General features: G+C 37.3%; 1 protein-coding gene across 16 annotated transcripts in view; it reads right to left on the bottom strand.

The window, feature by feature from the left end:
* EYA1 (EYA transcriptional coactivator and phosphatase 1) overlaps positions 1 to 15703 on the bottom strand; it is a 173076-nt gene that overhangs the window by 100629 nt on the left and 56744 nt on the right. For all 16 annotated transcript variants that reach the window (XM_045454932.1, XM_045454940.1, XM_045454942.1 and 13 more), the window contains 2 exons: positions 9330 to 9412; positions 8727 to 8913 (listed from right to left, as the gene is read on the bottom strand). In XM_045454932.1, the coding sequence (XP_045310888.1) occupies positions 8727 to 8913; positions 9330 to 9412 (270 nt within the window). The remainder of the gene's footprint in view (positions 1 to 8726; positions 8914 to 9329; positions 9413 to 15703) is intronic.

The raw sequence follows: 15703 nt of genomic DNA, 5'->3' as shown, positions 1-15703 counted from the left end.
GCTCTACTTTCGTGTGCCTTGGCAAGGATCAAAGAAGCAGAGGGAACAAATGGTTTCCCATGCATATTGAATTCCCTCTTATACTGATTTTTCCTGTGTCACTTGAAATTTAATATTGGCCAGATTCCCGTACATCACCTTAACCAGTAAATCGTCTACATGCAGTCAGAGCATGGAAAGGTAAATGGCAACGTCTACCTTGTTGGTAAGAATTCAAATGAAGAAACACTTTGAAAAATGGACTTTTCTGTAGCATCCATACTAAAACTCATTCCTAATGAACAATGACTAGCTTTATTTCGCGTTAACCTAAAATGTTTTAGTCACCATTTACTCTTTTCTCTCTCATGGCTTTGCATTACTTCAAAAATACAATGATGTAGGTGACTTTTCCTTTCACAAGAATTTGGCCTCAAAATTCTTGATTAACTTAATACTTCATATTTATCGAGCATTTAAGAGCTATGTGCCTCATTTTCCTCATCTGTAAAATGGGCCAAATAGTAACTACACCTCATGGGGGGGGGGCGGTTATAAGATTACACGTAAGTCTCTAAAAACAATTACATTTTACTATGTGTTATTATTATGGTAACTGTCATAATTATCATAAGATGTTCTAAGAGATTTTGGACAAAAATATGTGATCAAGACACATTGTTTAAGTACAGCACAGTAAGTGTATTGCGAATGAGTTCATATTTTGATTACACATATAGGGGTCATATGATAAAAACATTTTTAAAAGAATGGCTTAAGTACTCTTTGAAGAAAGTCAATTTAAAATATTCCTTCAGGACAATTCCTCTCAAGTGGTAGTTAAATCATTTCTATCGCTTACTTGAAGAAATGTATTTTGGTTATATTGATAATAATATGCCTTAACATTTTAGTGTTTAATGTGAGAAAATAACAGTCTTCTGATGTCAGTGGCTAAGAGATGATAATATGTAAGTTCGGCTATTATCACAAAAGGAAAACATCCCAAAATGGCCTTTTCTTTTTTCCTTATCTCTGTGTGTTTTTGAACCTAAAAGAAAACCACTGACTTTGTAAAGAATTGTTTTTAAAAAAAAAATTTTAATGAAATCCATCATTTAAAATTTAAAGTAACCACAGATTTAACTGTGATATTGGCTTACAGTCTTAGATTTCAGTAAGAAAAAAAAAGACTTGACTCTAATCAAAATTTTCTCTTAGAGATAGTGGAATCTGCATTTACCACGAAGTATTCTTCAGAAACCGAACACATCCTCTAACAACAGGAAGCCATTTAATTGGGAAGATGTGAAAAATTGGACAACTGTTAAGAATGATACATACTGCACATCATCAAATCTCTAAAATTTTTCTCAAATAAAATGTTTATAAGTATACACCTCTTTAAAAGGGAGGTTTTGGGGTGCCTGGGTGGCTCAGTTGGTTGAACATCTGACACTTGTTTAGGCTCAGGTCACGCATGGGGTTCCACACTGGGCATAAAGCCTGCTTGGGATTCTCTCTCTCTCTCTCTCTCTCTCTCTCTCTCTCTGTGCTCCTCCCCTGCTCGCATGCTTTCTCTCCCTCTCCCTATCTAAATAAACATTAAAAAAAACTTAAAAAAATAAAAAGGAGGGTTTTGATAATGAAAATAAAAATATTTTGAGCTAAATACAAAGAAATAAAAACATCAACTTTTGTGGGATGCAACAAAAGTAATACTTAGAATTTTACAACACTTACTGAATTTATTAGAAGATACGAAACATTTAAAATCAACAATCTAAATTTCAACCCTTAGGAAAGTAGAAAAATAAGACCAAGTTAAATCAAAAGAAAGCAGAAGAAATACTAAAATATCAGAGAAGTCAGTGAAATTGAAAACAGGAAAACAATAAAGAAAAATCAATGAAACAGAAAGTTGGCTCTTTGAAAGGTCAATAAAATTTATCTCTAGCTAGGATAACAAAAGCAAAAAAAGACACAAACATTAGTGTCAGAAATGAAAAAGGCCATCACTAACAATCCCAGGGATAATACATGAATAAAAAAGGAATATTATGAATAACTCTAAGCCCACCCATTATATAACCTAGATGATATGAATCATTCCTTGAAAAATAATCTACTAAAACTCACACAGGAAGAAATTGATAATCTGAACAGGTTTATATCTATTAAAGAAATTGAATCAATAATTAACCTTCCAAAACAGAAAGCACTAGGCCTAGATTGATTCACTGGTGAATTATACAAAATATTTAGGAAATAAATGGTACTGATTCTTTTCAATCTGTTCCAGAAAATAGTAGCAGAGAAAACATTTCCTAGTCTATGAGGTCACTATTATCCTAATACCAAAACCAGACAAAGACATTATAAGAAATGAAAACCACAGACCAATATATCTCATGAACAGAGATGCAAAGATTCTTAAAGTATTAGCAAAACTGAATCCAACAATGTATTAAAAGATTTATACACCATGACCAAGTGGGACTTATTCCAGGTAGGAAAATCTGGTGCAACATTCGAAAATAAATTAATGTAATTCATCACATCAACAGGCTAAGGAAGACAAATCATATGATCATATCAACAGATGCAGAAAAAGCACTGGACACAATCCAACACCCATTCAGGATACAAACTCTCAGCAAACTAGGGTCAGGGGAAAACTTCCTCAAGTTGATAACAAAAAAATACCTACAAAGAACATACAACTAATATCACACTTAATGGTGAGAAACCAGAAGCTTTTGTTCCCTGAGATCGGGGAAAAAGACAAGTATGCCTCCTCACCACTCCTGTTCAACACTGTACTGAAAGTCCTGGCTAATGCAATAAGATAAGAAAAGGAAACAAATGATATTCAGAGTAGGAAGAAAGACATAAATCTGCCTTTGTTCACAAATGACATAACTGTATAATAAAATACCAACGAATGTGGTGCCTGGGTGGCTCAGTCGGTTAAGTGTCCAACTTCAGCTCAGGTCATGATCTCATAGTTCATGGGTTTGAGCCTCGCGTCGGGCTCTGTGCTGACAGCTCAGAGCCTGGAGCCTGCTTCAGATTCTGTGTCTACACCCCCCTCTCCGGCGCGCGCTCTCTCTCTCTCTGCCCCTCCCCCACTCTCACACTCTCTCTTAAAAATAAACATTAAAAAATTTTCTTCAAAAATACCAAAGAATCAACAGAAAAACTCCTAGAACTTATAAATGATTATAGTGAAGTTTTAGGATCCAAGGATCACATACAAACATGAATTGCCTTCCTAGATACCAGCAATGAGAAATTGGAATTTGAATTAAAAATACAATGTGATTTAATTAGTACCAAAAAAATATAAATCTAAGAAACATGTATAAGATATATATGAGGAAAACTACATAACTCTGATGAAAAAAAACTAAAAAGGTAAACTAATGGAGAGATATTCCAAGTACATGGACAGGAAGATTCAATATTGTCAAGAGTCAATACTTTCAGTTTTTCCCACCTTGATCTTTAGATTCAATGCAATTCTAAACAAAATCTGACGAGGTTACTTGGTGGATACTGACAAGCTCACTCTAAAGTTTATGTGGAAAGGCAAAAGGCCCAGAACAGTCAACACGATATTGAAGAACACAGAGGAGTGATACTTAACTTAAAGACTTATTCTACAAAGTTATAATAATCAAGACGATGTGGCGTTGGAAAAAGAAAAGACAAACAGATCAATGAAAGACAACAGAAAGCCCAGAAACAGACCCACACAAACATAGTCAACTGATCTTTGACAAAGCAGTAAAGGTAATTCAACGTGGCAAAAGATAGGTTTTTTGACAAACAGTGCAAAAACAGGGCCATCCACATGCCCAAAAAAAAGGAACCTAGACACTGACTTATACTTATCACAAAAATTAGCTCAACATGGGTCAGAGACCTAAATCTAAATAGCAAAACTGTGAAACTTCTAGGTCACTACATGGGAGAAAACCTAGGTGACCTTGGGCTTGACAATGAGTTTTTAGATACAAAACCGAAAGCACGTTCCATGGAAGAAAAACTGCTCAGATGGACTTCATCCCAATCAAAAGACATCTTTCGATGTGTCTTTGAAAGACACTGTTAAGAGACAAAAAAGACAAGCTGCAGACTGGGCGAAAGCAGTTGCAAACCTTATCTGATAAAGGACTTCTATCCAAGGTATATAAGAACTCTGAAAACTCAATAAGAAAACAACCTGATTAAAAGGTGGGCAAAAGATCTGAACAGGCACCTTACCAAAGAAGACATACAGAGCAAATGAGGATACGAAAACATACTCAACATCGGATTTCATCAGGGAAATGCAAATTAAAGCAACTACACACTGCTACACACCTATTAGAATGACCAAAGTCTGAAACACTGACACTACCAATGCTGACGAGGGTGTGGAGAAACAGGACTCTCATTCATTGCTTGTTGGGTCACAAAATGATACAGCACTTTGGGAGACAAGTTGGCAGTTCCTTATAAAACTAAAGGTACTCTTATAATTCGGTGGTCACACTGCTAGGTATTTACCAAAGTGAGTTGAAAACTTATGTCTATACAAAAAGTCCAAGCACAAATATTTATAGTGGCGTTATCTATAATTGCCAAAATTAGAAGCAATCAAGATGGCTTTCAGTTGGGCAGGAGGAGGCTAGCGTTAACTAGTGGAAGAGTAGGTACGATTTTTTGAGACAAGTAAATTACAATTTTTCTAAATGACCCGATAAACCTCGGTGTATTTCCCAAAGTGGATTAATACTTCTCTATTTCCAGATGATGTAACTTTTTAAAAAAAAAAAATTTTTTTAACGTTTATTTATTTTTGAGACAGAGAGAGACAGAGCATGAATGGGGGAGGGTCAGAGAGAGGGAGACACAGAATCGGAAACAGGCTCCAGGCTCCAGGCTCCGAGCTGTCAGCACAGAGCCTGATGCGGGGCTCGAACTCACGGAGTGCGAGATCGTGACCTGAGCCGAAGTCGGCCACTCAACCGACTGAGCCACCCAGGCGCCCCCAGATGATGTAACTTTTATTTTATTAAGACAGTCAAAACATGACTAACAAACTCATTTCTAAAAATGAATGCAAAGGATTTAAAAATTGCTAAACACAAATCTTAAAAGTTCTCATTACGAGAGCAAAAAATCTGCAACCACGTATGCTGGTAGATGTTAACTCGACTTCACCGTGGTGATCATTTCACAATACACACAAATAGCTCATCACTTTGTGCACCTGAAACTAATATAATGTTAAATATCAATTATATCTCAATAAAAAGAAACACGAATACAAAGGCACTGCTTTAGTTTTTAAAATGAATTACAAATGATTGCAAATTTTGAGATAAAACTTTCATGTTCAAGTTACATTTTTTAATGTATTATATAGATCTATCCAAAGGATAATATAGCTTTCAATATTTAATTATAAACACATTAAAATAATTTTTGAACTTAAGAGTCATGAGGAGTGACATGTGTATAGGTAATACTGCATAATACCATGAACTTAAAAGAGAGCTATTCTTTATAACTTAAAAAATACATAACACCAGGATGCCTTGGCGGCTCAGGCGGTAAGCACCCAACTCTTAGTTTTGGCTCAGGTTGTGATCTCATGGTTTGTGAGTTCGAGCCCTGCGTCGAGCTCTGCACTGACAGCTCAGAGCCTGCTTGGGTTTCTCCCTCCCTCTCTTTCTGCCGCTCCCCAGCTTGCACTCTCTTAAAATATAATACCAAATAATAAGTCCTTACATGTTTGGCCTGAAAAATCCTTGCAAGATTATCTTTATATGTTTATAATGACATCACAATTTCACGAAAAATACAAGAACAGATAGTACAAAGTATGGGAGGAGAGCTGCATATACCGTATATTTATTCTGTACTTTAGAATTCCAGGAAACTGAATTGTTCCACATTAGATCAAATAATAACTAGAGTCTAACTTAGAGTCCAGTGTAGAAAATATGGATTTTAAACCTAAAAGACTACTAAAACTAAAAGAACCTGAAATTATTTCAACAGAATAGACACTATTTTTCCTATTCTTTAATTTCGACTGCAAAACAAAAACATTAGATTATATGTAACAAATCATTCCTTCCAATTCTTTAATGAATTTATGTACTTTTCTCATTCAAAACTTCCATTTCATCACAGACAAGTCTATAATCTTATATACGACTAATAGGAAAATGAACACCAAAAAACCGGCTGAGTCCACAGTCATACTGCAAATGTAAACAAACCAACCAACACCAGACTAAATCTTCCTTAAATTTCTCAAGTAATCCACATTTCTTTTTAATGTGGAAACTCACTGAACTTTCCACTTCTAACTACACAAGAAAGGCTAACCTGTACACTTGTCTTTTAGTGGGAAGTGGTGAATCGAAGAGATCGGAAAAATATTATTTTCTCGCCAGTCCAATCGGTTTCTATTCTGTAACCAGAAAGATACTGAATATTGAAATGAGTACCTGACACACTAAACATTTATTCAAATACAATCTAAAATAGATCATTTAACCTTAAAATCGTCTGGACGCTTAAAAAAATCGTAAGTTTGTGTTGTTTCCTATGTGATCTCCCCAGTCTTGCACACGGCATCCCTTTTACAAATAAAATTCACTTAAAATACCCACACGGTCCAGAGACCAGCTTTTCTGTACAATTGTATTGGTATTTTTTAGCAAGTGCCCGTCACCCGTAATTTAAAAAACACGGTTAAGTCTTCACTACTTTGTTTTACGCTGTCTTCACTGTCAAAATGTTATGAATTAATTAAGATCACTCCGTCTTCTCATTCTATTCTTCCACAGATCCTAAAGCGTTTCTCTACGTGTTCACATAGCTATCCGATTTCAAAGCTCCTTTTAGTCCTCACGAAGTTTGCATGACCCAGATGGTTCATAGGAAAACAGGAGATCTCTCTGAAATTGGGACAAGCCATTACCTTTCCTCGTGATGCCTCTATGAAATTAACAGAGGGAAGAGAGGAAAATTCTACAACAGCTTCCACAATAAATCCAATACCTTCCGTGACAGTTTATTTTGAGAGCGATCATATAGATGTTACATCTAATGAAAAGCCCTGTATACTAGGTTCTGTGAATACTGTATTTAGACGTGTGAATTGCGGGAAGAATATAGCAAGCTAGTTTTAAAAAAGTGAAGGAAAATGGAATATGATAATCAGAGATAAAAAATATTTGGAGTTGAGCTGTGCAGCAGAAATAGTGTTCATAGTTAGTGAGGGTACAAGTTTAGGAATGCTGTAACTTCCTAATCGAAAACAAAACAGTGCTCACCTACATTTAAGAAGAAGGTGGAATACTAAAAACCTGGTTTTTTTTTGTTTTTTTTTTTTTTTAGTGGGGGGGCATCTGCTAATATTGGGAAGATAAACCTATAGTAAAGGTTAGCAAAGAGTGGGCTTTGGCTCTAAGAATAAAAGGCAAAAGGGAGAAAAGTCTGTGACTGAGGATCATAGCTCACCTCATAATCCATGAAAAGAGAGACTACATTTTTTAAAGATGTTTACTTATTTGTTTTGAAAAAGAGAGAGAGAGAGAGAGAGAGAGAGAGAGAGAGAGAGAGAGAGAAGTGCAAGTGGGGGAGGAGAAAAGAGACAGAGAAAGAGAATCCCAAGCAGGCTCCGTCTCTGCCAGCACAGAACCAGATGCAGGGCTTGAACTCACCAACTGTGAGATCATGACCTGATCTGAAACCAAGAGTCAGACGCTTAACCGAGTGAGCCACCCAGGTGCCCCAGGAGACAGCACTATTCATTTAATTTTTAAAAAATGTTTTCCTTATTTTTGCGTGCGCGCGCGAGAGAGAGACAGACAGAATAGCAGGGGAGGGACAGAGAGAATCCCAAACAGACTCTGCAGGTGTCAGTCTACAGCCCAACATGGGGCTTGAACTCAGGAACTGTGAGATCATGACCTGAGCCAAAACCAAGAGTCAGAAGCTGAGCCACCCAGGAACCCCGATACTACATTTTTAATAAGATAAAGGTGAGAAGTACAAGAGAAAAATATCAGAAATACAGGTAAAGACCAATACAGGAAGTTAAATATACAATATTAAGAGTTCCAGAAAACACTAATGGAGGGAAAGAAGTATCAAAGACACAGTAGGAACATTTCCAGAGGTGGAGAGATTTTCATCTGGAAGGGCCTATCAAGGGTGGTGCAGAAGTATGAAAATACTCATGCCCAGTTATGAAATTAAGTAGGCCATGATGGGGGAGAAGGGTGGGCCAGGGGAATCACTGCTTTCAATTATTAACTGTGATTTTTTTTTGATTTTGGAAAAACATTAAATATTTAATGATAATCAACATTAAATTTGAGGTAATATCACTTATTTTCATACTCCATATGTGGACAAATGTTTGTAATTATAGTTAATAATTCCATCTAAATATCTATAGTTATCTAAGATGTTATATACGTATCTTGAAAACTGACTATATTGACAACGAAAGGAACCTCAATTCCAGGTGCTTTTGAAGTTCCGTAACTTACACTAAAAAATTTTCAGCAAATAAAAATGAAGTTAATGCCACAATCATGATGTTTGACTTACAGTTAGGCCATGCCCAAACTTGCCCAAACTGTGAAACCACTACATGTGTATATGACTATAGAAAAATGCATTTAAACCACCAGAAATAGAGCCTGCAGGACTAATAAAGCACACGTAATTACCTGCTGCGGGATCCGTGACTGCCTGGCTGGTGATGCCAGATGGTGGCTCTTGAAGCTGGTACGTGGCATTCGTGGACGGCGTGGTTGGGCTGGTGCTGCTGCTCGTCATATAATGTGCTGGGTACGGTGAGCTGTTATAATACTGTGCGTACTGACCCTGGCCGAAACTGGGATAAGTCGGATAGTCCTACCAAACCAACCACACGAGAATAACCTGTCAGAATATTGCTCCTCATTTCTTACTTTCCAAAGGGCAACTATATGGTGTTTCTGGGTCTTCTCTGAATTCACAGAGGAGCACACGAGCACCCATTGACTCAAATGTCCCGACTTGCAAACAAATTGCATGTAAGATCAGGTCCACGCTTCCTATTTCTTCGATTCCATGATGCAGTACTAGGTAAAATCAAACAAATCTGAAAACCAAACACTCACCATATAGGACTGCTAAAGAGATTTTTTTTTAAGAAAAAAAAAATACATATATTAAAAGGCTCAGGTAAGCCCTCACAGTATACTATAAACAGATCTTTCTTTATATAAGAAAATCATCTGTTGCATTAAAAAAAATTTTTCTGAAGTTAAACTGGCTTTTAAAATTACCTGCTGTGAACTGTTAAATCCAGAGGAATTTGTGAGTGAATTATTTCCTGTATATAATCCTGATGATGTTGTAAAACTGCTACCTAAAACAAAATGAAAAGAAATACGGGTGACTGAACTATGCAGAATGATGTGCCCATAAGAAATCATTATTTAGATAAAACAGAGTTGAAGTTCATTGCAAATACACTTGGTTTATCTTTAAAACCAGAATCCACTTCCATGACAAAATTGTTTCTTGAAATAGTTGACAATTTTGCTTTCACTGTACTGCAAAGGATTAAAGAGTAAAGAGGTTTGAATTTCTGAGGACGTAACATATAAACTGTGGACAAAATGATACATTTGTGCAAAAATATTAGTCACTGAACTTTCCATTTCAATTTGTAAAACGCACCAGGATTTTTTCATAGCTTTAAATATACATAATGTAAAATGATGGGATCTGATGAAATGATCTCGAAAGTTCTTGCAAGCTCAAAAACAACAATGCTACTTTCGAGAACTTGAAATGCTTTCAGACTTGTTCTTGTCATTATAATGGCCCACCGAAAAAGCTGATTATTTCACTTCACAAAAGAACAACGGCAACTCTTGAAGTCCTTCATAAGAGTCAAAGAGGAAGGTGATCAATGTTTTGTGTATTCCGTGCGCTCTCTAGGTAACATTCTGTTTGCAGAACATCTACGTAGATGTGCTCAACAATAGTTGTCACCGTGCAGGATACAAACATGAAAGCAAACCTCAGTTCCCTCCCTCGTTTTATTTACCATCTTATTGTGAAACTATTCAAAGCAACGATATACTATTTTTGGTGATATTAGCAAAGAGTTTTGAAAAGATCAGGGATTGGAAAATGTGTAAAAAATGCGATTCATAGGCTGCAAAATGGGAATCCAAATAAGCACAGCCTTTCTGTTTGGGCTATCTGGTCAACATTTAAGTAACTTTTGAACAGCAATTGTACTGCCATTCACTTTAAGATAAAAAAAAAAAATACGTGGACTTATACGAAGAGAGAGTTAGCAAAGATGTTCTTCAGTGTTGTTTCCAATAACAAAACCTAGAAAGCATTCTCACGTCCCTAACAGGTGTGATTCAGAAAGCAGAACCCTCTGGAGACACTGAAATGGTATTACGATAATGTTGAATTACATGGACAATTTTTTCATATTATTTTGATAAAGGAAAAACGAAAACAAAAAAATGTCTTGGTAAGTTCATGTGAAATATTTTTAAAATCATAAAAAATTTTTTAAAAGCACAAAAATCTCAGAACTGTTACCCATGGGAGGGTGTAACCATTGGCCACATAATGTTCGTGAAGCCAGTGCACATTTTAAAATTTTCTACCCAGAAGCTGTGCTGCTTCTGTAAACAGAGAAACCTTTTTCTTTTTTTTTTTTTTTTTTTTTTTTAATTTTTTTTTTTTTTTCAACGTTTTTATTTATTTTTGGGACAGAGAGAGACAGAGCATGAACGGGGGAGGGGCAGAGAGAGAGGGAGACACAGAATCGGAAACAGGCTCCAGGCTCTGAGCCATCAGCCCAGAGCCCGACGCGGGGCTCGAACTCACGGACCGCGAGATCGTGACCTGGCTGAAGTCGGACGCTTAACCGACTGCGCCACCCAGGCGCCCCTTTTTTTTTTTTTTTTAATTTTTTTTTTTTTGAGAAACCTTTTTCAAAAAAACGAAAATTTTATGGCAAATGAATGGTATAGGCAATAAACGTGCTGGCAGTTCAAGGATAAAGTCTTCAGTGTGAACTAAGTATTCGCAGACGCCTTCAGGTATGATGTGGTAGTGAAGATATGCCAATGATTTATTTGCTACTCAACATTCAAGTACTACCTTACGAGTCAGAAAACAGGGTTTCCCGTCATCACTTACGAGCGGTTTGGACTTTGACAAATCGCCTAACCCCTCTAAGACAGAATTTCCCTAACTATGAAAAGTAGACTTCGAAAGGTTCTTCAACAGATCAGATGAGGTCATGTTTTGGAAAGTACAATGAGCAATCTATGGCACCACACAAGTGTTAGGAACAGTTATTGTTTACTGCAGTAAACATTTCTAAAATTCTCCACTGCATTTATGTATCTTTTCACTTTCCCAAACTAGCTAAATATGACTCGATCTCTTTGCATATCTAAAATTCTTTTCCTACTTACTTATCAAACATCTCTGAGCTCTGAAAACCTGATCCAAGGCTTTGTTATTTTTATTAGGGGAAAATATTTCCTAAGATAGTTTCACATTTAGTATCACACAGACTCATATTTGAGGTTTCTTTATTTGTGCCTTTCAGGAATACCAATTGTTCAAAGTTCCCATAACATCTAACACAGAGAAGCAGAGAGCTCTCACACTCCTAATACCGACTCCACTGCAAAAATCGGGGCCTCAGATAAGCTTTCTATATTAATGTTCATTAGCATGTGACAATCACAAAGGTTTAAACGTATATTAAATACTGGACTCATGGTGATAATTACAGGGGGATAAAAGGATGACTAGGACATACTTGGGACCTCACAGGGCTTCCCAGGACGACATCAGTTTTGTTTTTGTAAGCTCTGGGCTACATGGGCATGTGGCTCACTATTTAGGTATTTATCAGTGAACAGTTCATTAATATTGATATTATATATAAAGTATATATATATATATATATATATATTGATATTATATATAAACTTACAACGAGAGTTTAAAACATTCCTTGTAAAATAAAATTTCAATTTCTTCTGGATAAGTGTGTGAATATCAATACCGTTTTTTGACTCTATTATACGTTTAATAGGAAACATTACTTGGGGTTATGACTTGTTACTTTCATTTATACTACACATTTTTGAACAATAAATACTGACCTCAATAATCCCTTTCCACCAAGAAAGTGAGTAAGATATAGAAAATATATTTTAAAAATGGATGTTTTCATTCCATAAGTTATTCCCTGGAACAAAGTAGAAAGGGCCATGGCACGTATTGGCCACTGAGGTATGACCAAGTAAATCACAGTTCAGTACTTGAAATGGTACCCAAGTGACTTTCCAGACTTAATGCTACTTCTAAGACTGTGCATTAGCTGGAATTCAACATAAGTTATATTCATTTACTGGCTGACTGCAGGCTGAGATTCCATTCCATTTAGTATGCTGAAACAGGCTTTAATGGCACTCCTGTGGCCTCCGAGACTTAATGCAACTTCCAAAAGGGTCTGACTTACTTCAGGGAGAGGTGGACACACCAGAGAATCGGGCTCAGGCAATAGGAACATTTCACCACCAGAATGGGATCTATAGGGCTGCCCCACCTGCCTTCGTGGAGGACTCAGGCAAAGAGAGCTGCTAACTTTCAGTCCAGGCCACCAACACTGGATTTCTGCAACAGCCTCCTTTACTGGTTTCCTGCCCATCTTCTGGCCCCCTCCAGTTCATTTTCCACAAAGGTAGAATACTTTCTCTAATGAGCATATCTGATCTTCTCACCTCCCTGTTTAAAAAAGTAACTGTTAGTGGCTTCCTATTGCCCTCAGGATACAATTTAAACTCCTTACCAGAGCCTATTTCTTAGACCCTGGTCTGGCTCCAGATTATCTTTTAGACTTCTTTGGTTTCTTCCCAGTAACCTCAACCCAACTCACCCAGATACACATTCCAGCCTGACTTGACACAAATGAAGCAACATGTGGTTCTCTTAAGGCTATTCTTTGCACCTCTTACTTCCTCCCCATTCGGTCCTAATTTCTAATCAACTTCGTAACTCAACAGCGACTAGAAACCCTTTTCTTCAGAAAAACCTTCCCTGAGTTCCCCTCTTCTCTTTCCTCCTAAGGCTAGATTACTGAGTCTTTCTTGCTTGCTTTCTTTGCTTTCTTTCTTTCTCTGTAATGTATACTTTTAGAGAAATTATAATTTTATATCACATGTACACAAATATGTTTATAGTATCATGACTTATGAATCAGTATTTTAAGCTAATTAATAATTAGCAAGTTGATACAAGTTAACAAATACCAATTACGTTTAAGCTCATTAGTCCTTTCCCTATTAAATAGGTTAAAAATAAACTTAGAGCTTATATAATTAATTATTTGTAGTCAACCCATACAAATATCCCCAGTATTACCCCATACAGTAACACTAAAGACAACGTCCACTGAGCATTTACTGTGTGTTGGGAATGTGTTCATCTTTTACCTGCTTTATCTACACCCTACCACACCTTGATCCTATAGGGAGTATTAATATTCTCATTTTGCAAATAAGGACACACAGGGTTAGGTTAAAATAATACAGCTTTCACGGGGTGAAACTGAAATTCAAAAATAGCTCTGTGCGGTTTGAGAGTCTACACAATGCTGTCTTGTCCTCTCTTACCTATTTTCTATTGCTTTGTGAGAAGTTCTGAAATTCATTCTCGTTTTCTATAGGATTAAGAAAAGCAAATAATAAGAATAATAGCACTTAAAACTTACTGAGTGGTAACTCTGAGCCGGGCCCCCAAAACAACATTCTACATGTTACAGCTCACTGGGCCCTCACCACCACCCCACGAGGTGAGTACGCTTACGTCCCACTTTACAGATGAACAAACTGCAGAAGACATAAACGGGCACGACGGAGCTGGGGTTCAATCCCAGGCTGTCTTGCCCCAGGGTCGAAATTTCTAATCTCTACGGTATATGTACTGTGCACAAAGTAATCGGGGCTGGCATGGGGTGTTGGGGGCAAGATCTTAAAAAGAATTTTTTTAACCAACATATTGAACATATGGCTAACTAACTGCCACGCGATCATCAGGAGATGCTTGTTAAAAAAGCGCACATCTAGGCCCCTCTTTGGACATGAAATTACTGTCTCCTTGAGGGAGAAAGGGGAGGGTTTTACCCTGAAAATCCACAGGTTTATCAAACGCCTATAGTACCTGACTTTTAGGACCACGACGTTTTGTTCCAATTCAGTAGGTGTTTTCACAGCTACTTCAGAAACACGTAACCAGGACAGCCTTTCTTTTTCCACTAAGAAAGTAATCACGCTCGTCAAGCATGTATAGAATGGAAGCTTCGCAGAGACTGTTTGGGGCATTTGGGGTCCTTAAACTGTGCTAAAGCTCGTAAAGGGAATACGCGGTCCCACCTTGATAGCTGATCTGATGCAGATTGGTGCCAACACCGCCAGATGAATTTCACCAGTTCAGAACACCACAAAGGCAAAATCGTAACCACAGTGCTCCCAAGAAAGTTTTGGTGTGTAGCCGCAAAACCCCCTTCCTACCTGGGGCAGGCCCAGCAGGAGAGGCACATTTGTGTCGAGGGCTGCCGGATGGCGGGCTTGAACACGGACGCTGGAGGCAAGGGAGGGCAACACACGACCAACAAAACGAAAACAAAAACAAACAGACCTCCTTTGTCCATTAGGTTCAATCTGCAGAGAGTTTCTATTTGATTTAGGAGTCTTCACTTTCATCTTAGGTCATAGAATCAGGCTTAATATTCAGAATTCCTTTATCAAAATAAAGTAGAAGTTTTCTCCTGCCTAGAGACAAACGACTTTACACGAAAAGTCACCTCCAGGTAAAGGAGAAAGCAGAAATATTCTGTAATAAGATGCTTTATATTTTATGTAATGTTAGTATTACAAAAATTCCCCAAAGCAGAAGCAATTCCCACTTAGAACTCATTATTTCTTAATTAAGGAGGTTGGCAGGGAGGGGGTGCAAGTGACGCTCCAGTAACGCCCAGGATTATTCTTGGTACAGTTTGGAATTTACGCTCCAAGCAGGATGGCGGCGGGGGAACCTTCTTACCCAGTCGTTAAGAGGAAAATCTTCTCTATTTAAATAGTTTACTATTGTGAAAAAATCATAGCAATACTTTTTTTTTTTTTTTTTTTTTTTTTTGGTCAGGGAGGGGAAAGAAAAGAACACTGAAAAAAAATTTTTCCTTTCAGAATACCTCTAAGAGGCAAAGCTGCTCAAGTGAATGAAGCAAAAACACCTGGTAAGTTTGGGAAGGAAAACACAACTGTGCAGAAAAAGCAGGCAGTGCATTCCTGGCAGGCAGTGAGGACAAATTGCCCAAAGGAGAAGATCAGAGAGTGAACGCTTCTTAGAAAAGCAGGGTGAGGGACTAAAGGTAGGTGAGAGAAGTGTCTCGATCCTTTAAGAATAACAGTTTGGAAAAAGAAATGGCATTCTTTAACTAAAAAAACCCAAGAATCTAAATTCTGAACATTCCAATAGGAGCATACTGGGACACAGGAAATGTTAAAGGGTGGAGGAGGTGGGGGGAAGTGGTCATAAACTCAAGGATATATAGGTGTATGTAACTGGCCCTACAGAAAGGAGATGGGAGTTTGGGACAGAT

This window comes from Leopardus geoffroyi, chromosome C3 (genome assembly GCF_018350155.1).
Source record: "Leopardus geoffroyi isolate Oge1 chromosome C3, O.geoffroyi_Oge1_pat1.0, whole genome shotgun sequence".
NCBI classification, from domain to species: Eukaryota; Metazoa; Chordata; class Mammalia; order Carnivora; family Felidae; genus Leopardus; species Leopardus geoffroyi.
Note: the sequence above shows the minus strand (reverse complement) of the source record. Positions and strands in the feature narration are given on the sequence as shown.